The 13,543-nt window shown below is 57.4% G+C and overlaps 1 protein-coding gene across 3 annotated transcripts in view; it reads left to right on the forward strand.

Annotated features, from left to right (window-relative positions):
* The first annotated feature begins 259 nt into the window (after nt 1-259).
* The window catches only part of FGF18 (fibroblast growth factor 18), a 77,819-nt gene continuing 64,535 nt past the window's right edge, over nt 260-13,543 (forward strand). The window contains exons 1-2 of one of the 3 annotated variants that reach the window (XM_054217400.1): nt 260-274; nt 1,387-1,423. Coding sequence is in view for 1 of the 3 variants with exons in the window: in XM_054217398.1 (XP_054073373.1) it covers nt 1,029-1,060; nt 1,387-1,423 (69 nt within the window). In the remaining 2 variants the exon portion in view is untranslated. Of the gene's footprint in view, nt 275-799; nt 1,061-1,386; nt 1,424-2,558; nt 2,665-13,543 lie in introns of those variants that run through there. The other 2 variants (XM_054217398.1, XM_054217401.1) reach the window with 2 other exon arrangements.

Genomic DNA, 13,543 nt, shown 5'->3' on the forward strand with positions numbered 1-13,543 from the left:
GGAGCGTTGCGGCGGCGCGGCCGCTGGAGGGCAGGCGAAGCGTGTCCATGCGGGCGGGCAGCGCCGGCCGCGCAAAGCCCGGACCCCGGCCCCGGGGCCGCTGTCCCGCCGCCGCCGCGGGGCCGGGGGGCGATGGGCCCGGCCGGCCGCCGCCATGCCCTGCCCTGCCCTGCCCCACCGGGCGGTGGGGGGCGAGCCGCGGTGGGGCCGGCGGGACCCCGCTGCCGCTCGCCCTCCCGCTCGGGCGAGGGGACGCGCTGCTGCGCGCTCGGAGGTAAGGGTACCGCGGGGGAGCGCGGAGCGGAGCGGTGGGTCTGGCGGTGGAGGGGAGGGGGGGTGCTGTGTGTGTGTGTGTGTTTTTCCCCTCGCCTTCGGGGCGAGCAGCGGCACAGCCCGCTCCGTCGGGGCGGGGAGGGGTTGGAGCAGCGCGCTGTCCGTCCCCGCCCCCCCCCCCCCCCCTTTTCCTTTTTTAAAAATTTATTTTATTTTTTTTCCTTAATTTTTTTTTTTTTTTTTTTTTTTAAATTTAAACGCTTTGCCATCCGGGCCGCGCAGGCGGTGCTGCCCCATCCGCGCAGGCGGTGCCAGCCCCGCGGGGGCCGCCCGGGCGGGTCCCGCCTCCCGCTCCGCGCATCGCCCGCGCATCGCCATGCCGCCGGCGCGGAGCGGGGCGCGGGGCCGCCGAGAGCCTTCATCCGCCTCGGGGGGGCGGCGGGGGGGCACTTGCTGATGATCGGAAGTTACTGACAATAAGCACCTTCATCCCCCCCAAAGGCGGAGAGAGAGAGAGAGAGGGAAGAGGAGGAGGAGGAGGAGAGACAGGGGGAGAGGAGAGCTGATGCCGAAGCGAGTCACTCGGAGGAGGCAAAGCGGGCGGTACCACAACTTCTCGGCGGCGCGGAGCAGCGCGGGGCGGCGCGGAGCGGAGCGGAGCCCGGCGGCCGGATCGCTCCCATGTCAGGGCGGCGGTGGGGGACTGCACTCCGCTAGCCCGAAGCCGCTGACCTCCCCCCTCTCCTCGCCCAGCGATGTATTCACTGCTCTCAGCCTGCACTTGCCTGTAAGGATTATGGCATTATTTTTTTTTTTTTTATTATTTTTTTAACGTGTTTTTTTTTTTTTTTTAAATTGTGGTGTGGTGTTTTTTTTTTTTTTTTTTTTAAACTTTCATTTTGGAGGCTCCGGTTGCGTTTTCCTCGCAACCAGGTGGTTAATCGGGACCCCCCGAGCCTTTTTATAAGCAGAGCATCGCTCTGCGCCCTTTAAAAAATTGCAAACAAAAACAAAGCGCAAAAAAAATAATAATAATAACAATAAAAAATTCAACTTTAACCATTTTACCGCATCATTTGATCTTTTGTTGCTTTTTTTTTTTCTCCTCTCCAGATGTTTACATTTCCTGCTGCTGTGCTTTCAGGTACAGGTACGTGTCCTTTCTGTCCTCTTACGCTTTTGGTTGTAAAATAGAAACAAAGGCGGCGTGCTGACCTCTCGGAGTGCCAGGCAGTTTTGGCTAGGGCTTTCACTTTTCTTTTTTTTCTTTTTTTTTTTTTTTCCTCCCCCCCCCCCCTAGTTTTTATAGCCGTATTAAAACCGATCCCCGCGCCAGATGCTGGAGTGTGTGTCAGTGGCCCTGCGAAAGGGGCTGCCCCTCTCGCCCAGCTGCTTTTGGGTGCCCGCTGGTGCGGCGGCTGGGCGGCCGCCCGCTGCGGGCTGGGTGCGCCGGTAGCCTGCCCTGCCGTAGCGGGATCCTCTGGAGTGCATTAGCCTGGCTAATGATGTGAGAGGGAGTGCTGGACTCCCCTCCTTGCACAATGTTGATTGATGCACTTGCCTTGGAAGAGCAGGCGCTCTCCTGCTCGCCCTCCTCGTTATTTTTTTTTTTCCCTCCTTATTATATATATATATTTTATTTTTTTTTTATTCCCCTCCTAGGGAACTTGCTCCCAAAAACTGATACTTTGAAAAACACGCGTTTTCCTAGCCAGGAGAAGGAGGCTGCCTGCTCCCTCCCCATTATTCAGTAGAAAGCCGTCCAAGTCAGATCCTGCCTTTGATCCTGCCTCGGCAGGAATGAAGCCGTTGGAGGAACACCCTGAGCGGCGAGGCTCTGCTGCAGCCCAGGCGCCCGCGGGACGGGGACGGCGGCTGGGGTGGGGTGGGGGGACAACGGGGTGTCCGCTGCCCCCCGCGACAGCCCCGCGCCTCCCCGGCATGGGGGTTTTAGCTGGGCATCCATCCCGCAGCGGGACCCACCTGCGAGGCCGGGCAGAGCAGGTGCCGCTGCCTCGGTGGCTCCGTCCTGCTGGGGCCGGGGGCCACTGGTGCCACCCCCTTGTCCCTGCAGGGGTGCCGGGGATGGGGTTGCACCTGCTCGTCCTCTCGCAGATACCCGATGGCAGCGAGGGACGGTCCTGGATGAGCTCGGCCGCAGCACGGGAGGGGGCTCCATCCCTGCGGCCAAGCTAAAACCCCAGCCAGCCCCGTCCCCTCCTCCCCCACCCCCTCAAAAAATTCACGTTTTTTTATCTCATCCCTTCTGAAAACCCTGTCTTGAACCTAACACCAGCAGAGCCTCCCCTCGGCGGAGCAGCCTCCTCATCGGGAGAGGATCCGCAGCTGTAAATCACCCTGCGGTTGGGAGGCGTTTGCCGTATTTCTCCGGTGCGTTGTGTGTGTGGTGTGCTGTTTTTCTTCTTTTTTTCTTTTTTTTTTTTTTTTGGGTTTTTTTTTTTTTTTTTTAACTTCCCCAAGCCCCAGGAATAACAGGCTGCGCAGAGCTCAGAGCTCGCAGCGACGGCACCCTTTGCAGCGGGGAGACTTTTCCTTATTTTTATTTTTTTTTTTTCTTTTTTTTGCGCTTGTGCGGTAACTGAAGTTAATCAGCCCTCCGGCCCCCTCCCTCTCCCCCCCCCCTCCCCCCCCCCTCCCTTTGGTGCTTTTAGTGAATCAGAAAAAGTTTGGCTGGCTGCCTGGAAAGCACTTGCTAAAATCTGATCTCTTACTTCAGCAGCCTTAAAACTTGGGAAGTTATTGGCATTTATACAGTTGGAGCTCGCAGGCTTCCAAAGCAATAAAATAATAAAAAAAAAAAAAAAAGGGGGGGGGGGATAAAATCTCTGCGCTCCGGCGCTATTAGAACCATACTTGTTCCCTTTTCGCCCTGGTTTCGCAGCGTTTTGCGGGATTTGAGGCGGGGGTTTGGTGGGGCTGGGCGCTGGGGGGTGTCCTGGGCCCCCGCTGGGGTGGGGTGGGGTGGGGGGGCGGCGGGGTCTCGCTGGGTGTTACGGCGAGAGGCGAGCTCTTTCGGCGATTAGCGTTGGGAGCCAAAACATTAGATTAGTCATACTCAAGGGCCTTCGAGTGAGTGTTTACAGTATTAATGGTAGATGAAAAGATGTGAATGCCGTAAGTTTTTATTGCCCGTTTTGTTACACTTTCTTGCTGGATTTATTCACGGGATTACATGTTTTGAGCCTGAATGGGAGCAAGGGATTATAGGATTTCTTTTATAATGATCAGTTTGGGTAGGAGTTAGCCTTTGGTGAACTGGAGTAAATTAATGCATCACTTAGGTTTAATATTTATTTAGGCTAAAGGAAGTTGTTTAGTCTTGCTTAAAGGGCTCTGCGTTGTATTGGGGAGATTTAAGAGCGCCTGAAATGGATTATATTCTAAGGCCGCCTTTCGCCCTCCTGCGCAAGCCGCGACCAGCGGCTCGTCCCGCGTGTTGGTCTTAGAATTACGCTCCTCTGCTGCTGCCCGTTCACCCCGCGGCTCTGCGCGCAAAGGTAGAAATCCCTCCAGCCTGCTTTGGGGATGGAGGTATTTCGGGGCAAAATACCACGGCTCGGGTATTCTGTATCTTACGTTAGTTACTCGTGTGCGGAGGCTGGGACGGGTCGCCGCGCCAGCTGCCTGCGGTCAGGCGCTGCGGTGGCTCAGCTGTGGATAAAGGCTTTCTCGGTGGCGCCGAGCCCGTAGGTGATGCCGTCGGGTGTAGCATCACCCGTGGGTGGGTTGGGGCAGCACCGGCGAGGCGTTCCCTAGCCCGGACCGTGGGGTGGTCGGAGGGATGGGGCTTTTTTGGGAGCAGGGTTTAGACTCCCAGCTGAGTCTAACTCCTTCGGGGCTTTGCCGTCGGGTGACATTCCCACCAGGGAGTGGTGTGTGGTGGGTCACAGGGGAGAGCTGCTGGAAGGCGGGCGATGGGTGCGCGCCGACACGGCTGTGGGAGCAGCCCCGTGCCTTGCGAGGAGGACAGCTCGTTCTGTGGCCCCTTCCCAAGTGACAGCAATGTCCCTGCCTTGTTTTCTTCTCCTGCAGCTCGGGAAGTTCCTCTGCTGCTTGGGGTTGGCGCAGTCCCGAAGGCAGCAGGGACACTGGATATCCTTGGGGGCACTGGAGAGATTAATTTATTTATGCAGGTTGTTCTTGGAGATGTCCTTTCACTTCTGGTTACTAAACTCTCCCTTTATTGCTTATCTTTAGCGTCCTTCGGTTTAATTCTTCCGCTGCCTTTTCACCCTTCCAGGAGAAATTTGCCCTCCACGTGCTTTTTCCCTCCGTATGTCCTGGACCGGTTTTGGGTTTGGAGTCAGTCCTTGCTCTTCACGTGGATGAGAAACCCCGGGAGCACCTTGCATGGATGGAAGGGATCTCCCATGCTGTGCCAGCCCTGGTAGCCCTTAGGACATCGGGCTCTGGGACGTGGGACCTCAGGAGCTCGGAGGTCCCCCTCCGTGGGGCAGGTGGGGGCTGGAGGTGGCTTCGGTGTAGGCTGAGCGGTAGGATGTGAGGTTTTGGGTGCTGCCCTGGTTTGCAAGAGCTTCCAGCTCTTCTGTCCCTGGGCCAACTCCAGCGCACCCTCAGCCGGAGCGTGGGGCGATGCCGGCGCGGGCGGCCCCGGGGCCGGGGCTGGTGCTGCCTCAGCCTCTCCCCTGCCCTGACAAACCTTGGCGTGTTCTGCGTGGAGCGCGTCTGCCTTAGATTATGAAGAGGTCCCCGATAGGGCCAAATCCTTTGCTTCTATGGCTCTTGTAGGTTAAGATCCAGCTTTGGAAGCTGATCCAGAAGCAAACAGGAGGTCAGAGGAGCGCGCGAGGCAGCACCGGGCTATTTTCACATCTGCTGGTGTTGTGTAAGGGGAAGGCCGCCGCGCGCCATGCCAATAGCAACTTCTGTTTCTCCGAAGCTCCTGTGCAGCGACAGACAGTTATTGTTTGGGGCTTTGTAAAGTGAGACACAGAGAAGTGTTGCTTCTTCCACACGTTCAGTGAGCCAGATCCTGCGGTCTGGCGAGGCTGCGCGCAGCACATGGCGGAGGCGTGAGCCTTGCCGAGCGGCTCCCTCCCCTCTCCCCGTCTGCTCCTCCCCAGCCGTCCTCCCCCCGGGAGGGGGGCTCGGACGCCAGTGCCACCGCACGGCACCGGGGACACCGTTGGGGACAAGCCAGAGCGTGGTCCTTGTCACAGCCCGCCCCAGCTGGCTTTGCCACGGGGCTCCTGGCCGCCCCTTCTGTGGCGTGGAGCAGTGCTGGAGCCGAGGGTCCCTGCTCGCCCTGCCCTCGCCCTCCTGGCACAGCGCCGGTGGCCGGCACCGAAGGCAGGGTGCTGGGCGATGCAGCCCCAGCAGGGTTATTCTCATGTTCGCCTTCCTTGGGTGGCAGGAGCATCTGTCTTGAGATGGTGGCTGAGGCCGCCTGTGCTGCCAGGGATGGAGGCCCTGGGACTCGGGCATCGCTGCGTCGCTCTTGAAGCCCACGCTGTGGGATGGGGCAGGTGCTTCTTTGATGCATCGAACCGTTCCCGCTCCTCGCGGCGAAGCCCCGCCTGCCAAGACCTGGGAAATCCCGTGCTTGTCATCTCTGCTCCGCCTGGACCCAGGACCACCCAGTCCTCGGCGCAGCGTCCCCATGCCGGCACCTGCCTCCCACTCTGCCAGGGTGTCCGCACCTCCTCAGATGAAGAACCTCCTCCATGAAAACCTCTGACCTGAGTTCCGCTTTCCAACCTTGTCTTGCTGTGGTTCCTGCCGTGCCGCAGTACCCGCCCTGCGCCCGTGCAGGTTGTAGAAGCGACGCTGTGAAGGACAAAATAGGGCAAGGGTGGTCTGGGAAAGGCCGAGAAGCTTTTCTGTTGATTTTTCTGATCGCAGCCCACTTAATTATTAGGCCCTGAGAAGATAAGAGAAACTGCAAAGCTTGATTTAATTAGAAGAGGAGGAGCTCAGCGATGCTGAGGAAGTGCATGACCCCATCACGGGCTGGAGCTGATGAGATGGTCCATGGCTCCGGGTCTGTGACGCTGCGGGACTGTGGCAGTGGATGCAGTGCCTGCTCCTGCTGCTCCGCTGGCCTGTGACCCGCAGAGGCAGGGTTTGGTCATGTATGACATCGTTTGCTCCTGTTCAAAACCCCCTTGCTCTCCAGGAAACCACCACGCTGCTTTGCCACAAGGGATTTTTATTCCCCTCCGGCTGACTCATTGCACCCGTCTGTGAAGTGTTGTGTCCTGAAGCTGCCCCTCGCGCCCTGCTCCTGCCTCCCGGCCTCCGGAGAGCTCAGGCTGGTGGAGGGCGAGGAGAGACCTTGGGGTGTGGAGGAAGAGGAGACACCTTGGGCCATGGAGAAGAGGAGAGACCTCGGGGCGGTTGCCTGGGCTGGATCGGGGAAGCCTGACCCCACTGAGTGGCGGTGTCCTGGCACTTGTCCCGATGCAGGCCCTGGTTCTCCCACGGGAGGCGAGAAACTGAGATCAGCACGGGGCGAGTGCAGATGTGGGTCTTGCTCCTACAGAGATGGGGGTAGGCAGCCCGCGGCCCCCCCAGTTACACGCTGCTTTTGCTTCCCACCGCCTGCAGCGTGCTGGGGCAGGTCCTCTGCCAGGAGACCCTCCCCAAACACACGTTTCGCGGGAAGCTGTGCAAGGACAAGGCTGGTTTCGAGATTCCCATCCCAGCGAGGCAGAAACAAACGTGAACTTCCTTCGGCACGTGGGGGCTTGGCGTTTTCCGGGCGTGTTGTGGCAACGGGCAGCGAAGCGGAGCGGCTGCTCGGAGGCGTCGAGCCGCACACCCGCGTGTCCTGCAGTTTGCCTTCTCAGAGCTCTAGAGAGGTGCGAGATGCTTTGGAGAAACAGAGGAGGACTCGGGTGTTGTTGAGGAGAGCGCGTAGCAGGGCGCTGTCGGTGCGGGGTTCCGATTTTCCCCGGTTGGAGACAGCTGGGCGCATCGTGGCGGTTATATTTAACGTCTATTTATTTTGCTTTTTTGCTTTCCTTATTGCACCCGGCACATCCAAGACTGGGCAGAGGCGATGGCTGCTGGGCTTGGAGCAGTGCTGGGTTTCAGAAGAGGGATGCCCGCTCAAACCCCGCTCGTTTTCTGCTCGTAGAGCAGCTCGGCCCGTAGCATTCCGAGGCGGAAGAGAAAAGGGTGGAATAGGCAAAGGGTGATGCTTCCCAAGCCCTGCGGGTGCGTTTGGGACGTGGCGAGGGGGGGCGCGGGGGTGACTGCCGAGGCCTTCTGGGGGCTCAGGTCGGATGAGCAGCGTCGGGGGGGACTCAGGTGGCCGCTCGGAATATTTGATTTTGCTGTAAGCCGATAGCACCAAGCTGGTCAGCCGGGGGAGCGGATATCTCCCTCCTCTGTGGGAGGCTGAGCTCAAGAGAAAGACTCCCCTGGGGTTGAAAATCGTTTTTCTGGATCTATAAAGCTACTTCCTGGATCCTTGGGAGTATTTTTATGGGTCTCTTCCTTTCCTTAGGAGCTGGGAAAACCCCTGCCGCGCGCTCTCCTCTCCTGCCTCCAGCCCTCGCTGAGCAATTGCTGCTTTGGCTTTGATTTTCCCCAGATACGGACAGTTTAGATATCAGTTGTGATAACAGCAGGTGAAAAAATGTGTTCAGGGAACAGCGTGATTTAAAAAGGGGAGGAGGGGAAATAAAGGAGCGGCTGCTCTTGGTGCCTGGGCGGGGGTTTGTGAGGATGGATACCCGCTGCCAGGGCCTTGCCTGGGGTCTCTGCGGAGGGCTGGGGTAGGTCACGCCAAGCCTTGGGCGCAGGGAGGCACCTAAATACCCTCCTGCCGTCAGCCCAGCGCGCGGCCCCCAGGGGGACGGCAGCCGCCAGCCCCCAGGATGCTTCGGAGAGCGATGTTCCGCTGCAAAGCGCGACTTTCTCATGCTCTGCTGCTGAGTCCGGGGGGTGCTTCCGCCTGGGAATCTGCGGCCCCGACAGGTCCGAACCTTATTCATTTTTTTTTTTTTTTTGGCTGTCTGTCTTCCCCTGGGTTTTTGTGTTCTGTTCGCCCGCCCGCTGTGCCGTAACAGCAGGTACAACCAGAAGTTACGCGGAGCTGCGCGTTGCGCTGCCTACCTGGCACGGCGCTCCTGCGTCCTGCTCCCTCTCCAGATGTCCGTGGAGGATTAGGCATCCAGCGAAGCAGCTGCAGGGAAAGTAAGGAAAAAAAAAAAAAAACCCACCAACAAAAAAACCCAACCAAAAACCAAAACCAAAATAGAAAAGACTGTCTGGCTCTGCCAAAGTATTTTCCTATCGGCATTCAGCAGCCTCGCCATAGCATGAAGAGAAAGAAAGGGGAAGAGAGAGGGGAAGGAGGAGGCTTACCCTGTCATGGTCTGCGTGTTTCCCTTTGTGCGAGCTCCTCGCCGTGCCGGGGGCTGCGGTGGGTGGGAGCCGACGTGCCAATCTTCCCGGCTTGGCCAGGACCAGGCTGCGGGGCTCGTGGCCCCGGCACTGGGCTACCCGGCTCCCTTCGACGCGGGGCTGGGCTTCCACACCTCCCTGCCCGTTTTGCCCGCAAGAACAGCTGTATTTCCATGAGTTTTCCACGTAGCGACAGACCATCCTCCCCCGGTACAGCACCAAACTCCACTTACGCCCCGCTCGCGGCACGCATTTGCTTTTTCGTGAGGTTATCCGCTTTATTTTTGCTGCGGCCAGTGGGAAAGGAGCCGTGCTGCTGAGAAATCCGAAATGCCTTCAGCGTGTTGACCTGGGAGTGCAATAAGAGGGTCTAAGAGCATCCTCCCGTCTCGCTGCCCTGCTGCTCCTGCTCCATGGCTGCAGCCGAGCGCGTGTCCGTCGGGCCGGCTGGCGACGCCGGCTGAAGGGAGCGTTGCTTTGGAGGCACGGGGCACGGTCTGAGCCTGCGGTGGTGGGTCATCGCAGCCTGTGCCGGGGGGGGCAGGTTGAAACGGGATAAAAAGCGGGTGGTGGGGAATTGTCCGGCAGGTCCGGCTCCCCGCCGCCTGGCCGGGAGATGGGGCAGAGCCCCACGCCGAGATGGAAGGTTGGAAGGCGAAGCCTTGCTCTCCCGGCTTCGCTGGGGCAGGCGGGGGGTGCCGGGGCTCGCTGAGCCCCCCAGGCGGTGGCCAGGCTGAGGGGCCCGATCCTGCAAACAACAGGGGTGGGGGCAGCACCGAGTGGAGGCAGGGTGGTGCGGGGCAGGCTGTGCCCCGTGCTTCCTCTGTTCGTCTTTTATCATCCAAATCACGTCGAGATTGATGGATGCGAAACCGTGGTGAAGGTCCCAGGGAACTGCACGCTGCATGGATGCAAATACCAGAATGCAGCGATTAATTAATAACGGCTTGCTCTTCCTACAAGGTATTATTTCCAGCACTCCTTATTCCTCCCAGTTCCCTTTTCTCCTGCTGCGTGTTTCAAATCCCTTTCTTTCCTGCTAAGATACCGTCTTTGGCATCATTTTTAAGGACAGCTTGTTAAAAAAGCTGTTGTATCTTTTGGACTACCCCGAGCTACTCTTCTGCAGAAATCCAGAAAGAACAGGAAAAAACAAAAAAAAAAAAAAAAGGAAAAAGAAAAAGCCGGGAGCGGCGGAGAGCCTGGTAAATCCCTGGGCTCGCAGCGCGCGCGCCGGGTGACCCTGGGCACGGCTGGCGGGGGGTGAAGCCCCGGGGATATAAATTAGAAAATGGGATGAAGGGCGGCTATTGATGGAAGGGCGTTTTGCTGCTCTTCTGTTGCTGCGAATCCCTGCGAAGCGGGGGCTGGTCCACAGGTCGCAGGGGTTTCCCTCACCCGCAGGTGGGGACTGGGGTCACCTCCTTCCCTCCGAGCCCTGGGCGATCCGCCGGCCGTGCCGCTCCCGGGGCTTCTCCCATCAAACTTATCAGATATAAACCTGACCAGTTACTAATATTTATTTTCCCAAGTTGCGTTCGAACCACGGGCAGAATTTTGACGCAGTGATACGGACGTACAAACCAACAGCGAGTGGGGTGCGTGCTCTGCTTCCAGCCCTGATTCCCACCTCTAAAACGAAAGCTGGTTTTGCCCCCCTTCAGCTGCCGGGCCTTAAGGTGCCCGTCCTGGAGGAGTCGCATCAGTTTCCCTCCGCGTGAGGCTGTACTGTAAGGCCGCACGGCGCAGTGCGGTATTGATTATCTGTAAAATAAATTATGATGTATGTCGTGCAGGTTTCTGACCCCGTGGTCGCGACCTTGCGGTGATTGGGGAGACTTCCGACCAGCTGAGATCGGAATAGCAAACAGCCCCCCCCCCCCCCCCAGCAATCAATAGAAAAACCAGCAGCTCTGGTTGCTGGGGCCTTTTCCAGGAATAACGCGTGATGCCGCGGACGCGTGGCATTTTCTGTCCTGGGGAACAGGCAAACTACAAACTTCACCTAAAATTAGATGTGAAAGTCCGAGCGGGTGCGTTTCTCCGTGGGGGTTTTCAAGGAGGAGCAAAGCTGGTCTGTCCAGGTTGGGAGGGAGGAGCGAGGGCGGCTCAGCCCGGCAGGCACGGAGTTATACGGGGTATTTATTTTGCGGATTTTACTTTATTTGTATTAATAGCATGATCTCGGTCCCTACAAGAGAATTCTTCTGAGTTCTCCCCCGCCAAACCTGACCGATTTGTGGCAAAATCGGTAGCTAGATGGCAGGGCTGAATGCTTAGAGATGTGCAGATGCCTGCTGATGTGGACGCGGCGATGGGGTGCCTCTTCCAGTCCTTTGCTGGGATTGTCATGTCCGTCTGTCCGTCCCCCCCCGCCCCCAAACCTGTGTAGGTGCAGCTGAGCCACCAAAGCACTGGTAGGGTCAGGGATGGGACTGGGATGATCCCCGAGAGCATCGTCCTTACTCCTGACCCCAATGGTGTGAGCGTTGCGGCGGAGCCTCCGGCTGCGCTCGCCAGTTTGGAGAGGGAGCAAATAGATGGGAATGGTCTGCCAGGGAGGCAGAGGGCTTGCTTTTGTGCCGTTTGTGTTGAGGGAGTAGGTAATAGGGATTTAATTGCCGCTGGAATCTAGCAAACGAGGAAAGGGTATTTGTTCGCGCAGTTTGCGTTTCTCTCCGGGCGCCCGATTTCCCCAGCGTGCGCCATCGCCCTTGCGTGCCGAGGAGCTGAGGAACAGCAGGTTGAGTTGGGGGCTGGGGGGTGTTCACTTCTGAAGAAAACCTGGGTTAACTCCGAGACCGGGCCAGCAAGGCTGGGCTGGCAAAGCTGCGCTCTCAGCCCGGGCCTGGGCGATGGGGCCCTGTAGGCATTCCCAGACCAATAAATTGGGAATTGTGTCATAGAATGGTTCGGGTGGGAAGGGACCTTAAAGCCCAGCCAGTGCCACCCCCTGCCCTGGGCAGGGACACCTCCCACCAGCCCAGGGTGCTCCAAGCCCCGTCCAACCTGGCCTTGAACCCCTCCAGGGATGGGGCAGCCACAGCTTCTCTGGGCAACCTGGGCCAGGGGCTCACCGCCCTCACAGCAAAGAATTTCTTCCTCACATCTCATCTAAATCTCCCCTCTTCCAGTGTAAAACCGTCCCCCCTCGTCCTATCATTGCACTCCTTGATCCAGAGTCCCTCCCCAGCTTTCCTGTAGACCCCCTTTAGGCACTGGAAGGCTGCTATATTAAATTTTAATACATTTAAATTTAAATAAATGAAGCATGTACTCTTAATAACATGAAAGAGTTTGTACTCTTTTACTGGCACCGTTTGTGTGCCGGGTGCCCGTGGGGCTCTGGCCCGCCCCGGCAGGTCCCCTTGCCAAAAAGGATGCTCAAGAGCGCAGGGGGACAGGGGGTGGCTGGACCGAGGCGGGGCGCTTCACAGCATCCCGGTGCTCAGAAGAAAGGGGCCGTTGGGGAATCTCCAGCTTCACGTCGCAAGGTCTCCTCGCCGTGTTTGCCGGCGGCTGGCCTGAATTTCCCCCCAGCGGCACTTTTCCCCACCGGTGGTGGCTGCAGCGAAGCGTGTTGGGCTCTCCCCGGTGGCCGCGAACCGCGCGGGGAGGCGGCACCCCAAACCTCGGAAGGCGCCTTAGCAATGGTAACGCCTCTTTTCCTTTTTCCCCCCTACTTAAAACGTTTCAAAAAGGCTTTCTTTTCCAAAACTGTTGAGAATTGTTCCCTGAAAATGGGAAACCTGCGTTCTAAACGAATTCAAGCCAAATGAAACTTTTCCCTAACCCAACAAAGCAGGAAGATAAGAAATCCTACTTGCCCGGCGTTTGCAGTGTAAAGATTTCCACGCGGGAGCGCAGCTAACAGAGATCGGTACAAATCTGCTATTCGAAAACAAACCGGGCTTTTCATTCCTGGCCCTCGGCTCACATGTTTGTTATATCTGATCCCGAAGGCAGATCGACGGTTTGGTTTGGATTAAATTCAACACATGGTTTATGCCGTACTTTTGATAAGGCTCAATATTAATCTGATTTTTTTTTTTTTTTTTTTTTTTTTTTTGGTGTATGCGGTCTTTAGTATGCGAGCAGCAGGATTGTCCGTTCCTAGGAATATTTTCGCAGTGAAACCGTGGAGGAATTTATTTCTGGAGGGAAGATGAAATTACCGATTTTTAAAAAGTCTCCAGATCCCAAGTAACGTTGAACTCTGTTAACTGCAGGCACTAAGCTGGACATGACCTGGCCTATTTTTTTAACTGATGTAAAGAGCGTTTTCTTTAAATATCTTTGGAAAGGCAGCAGAGGAGGAGACTGGCTCGCACGGAGGGACCAGAGCAGGTTCCTGTACTTTACCACCAGCATGAGCTCGCGGACCTGGTTAGCTGGGAATGCAGAGCGTCACCGTTCGTGCCCGTACGTGCTCATGAGCTGGGGTTTCTTCCTGGGAATAACCGGCATTACCACTGTCCGCTGGTTCCCTGACCGACCTCCTGCGGTGTGTCCCAACGATGGGCTTTTAGGTACATTGGCCCATTAGGTACAAGCAGTTGTTTATTCGTATAGTATATATTTATTCTGTTTACAAATGGGCTTCGCTCTCCAAAGCTGGTGTCTTCTGCCGTTGCTCTGTTCCCTAGAAAGAAAGTGGGGAAAAATGGTGGAAGAATTGGGAGTTCCTTAGAAAGAAAGTGGGGGTAAAAGGTAGAAGAATTGGGAATGGCAGGGGCGTTGGAACTAGATGATCTTTAAGGTCCCTTACAACCCGAACCATTCTACGAATGGGGAGGACGGAAGGAGAAGAGGCGACGGAGGAATGGCTTGTCGCCTTTGAACTCTGCGGCTCGGCCGTTGTGTGCCTGGAAACCCG

Source organism: Rissa tridactyla, chromosome 11, assembly GCF_028500815.1.
Source record: "Rissa tridactyla isolate bRisTri1 chromosome 11, bRisTri1.patW.cur.20221130, whole genome shotgun sequence".
NCBI lineage: Eukaryota > Metazoa > Chordata > Aves > Charadriiformes > Laridae > Rissa > Rissa tridactyla.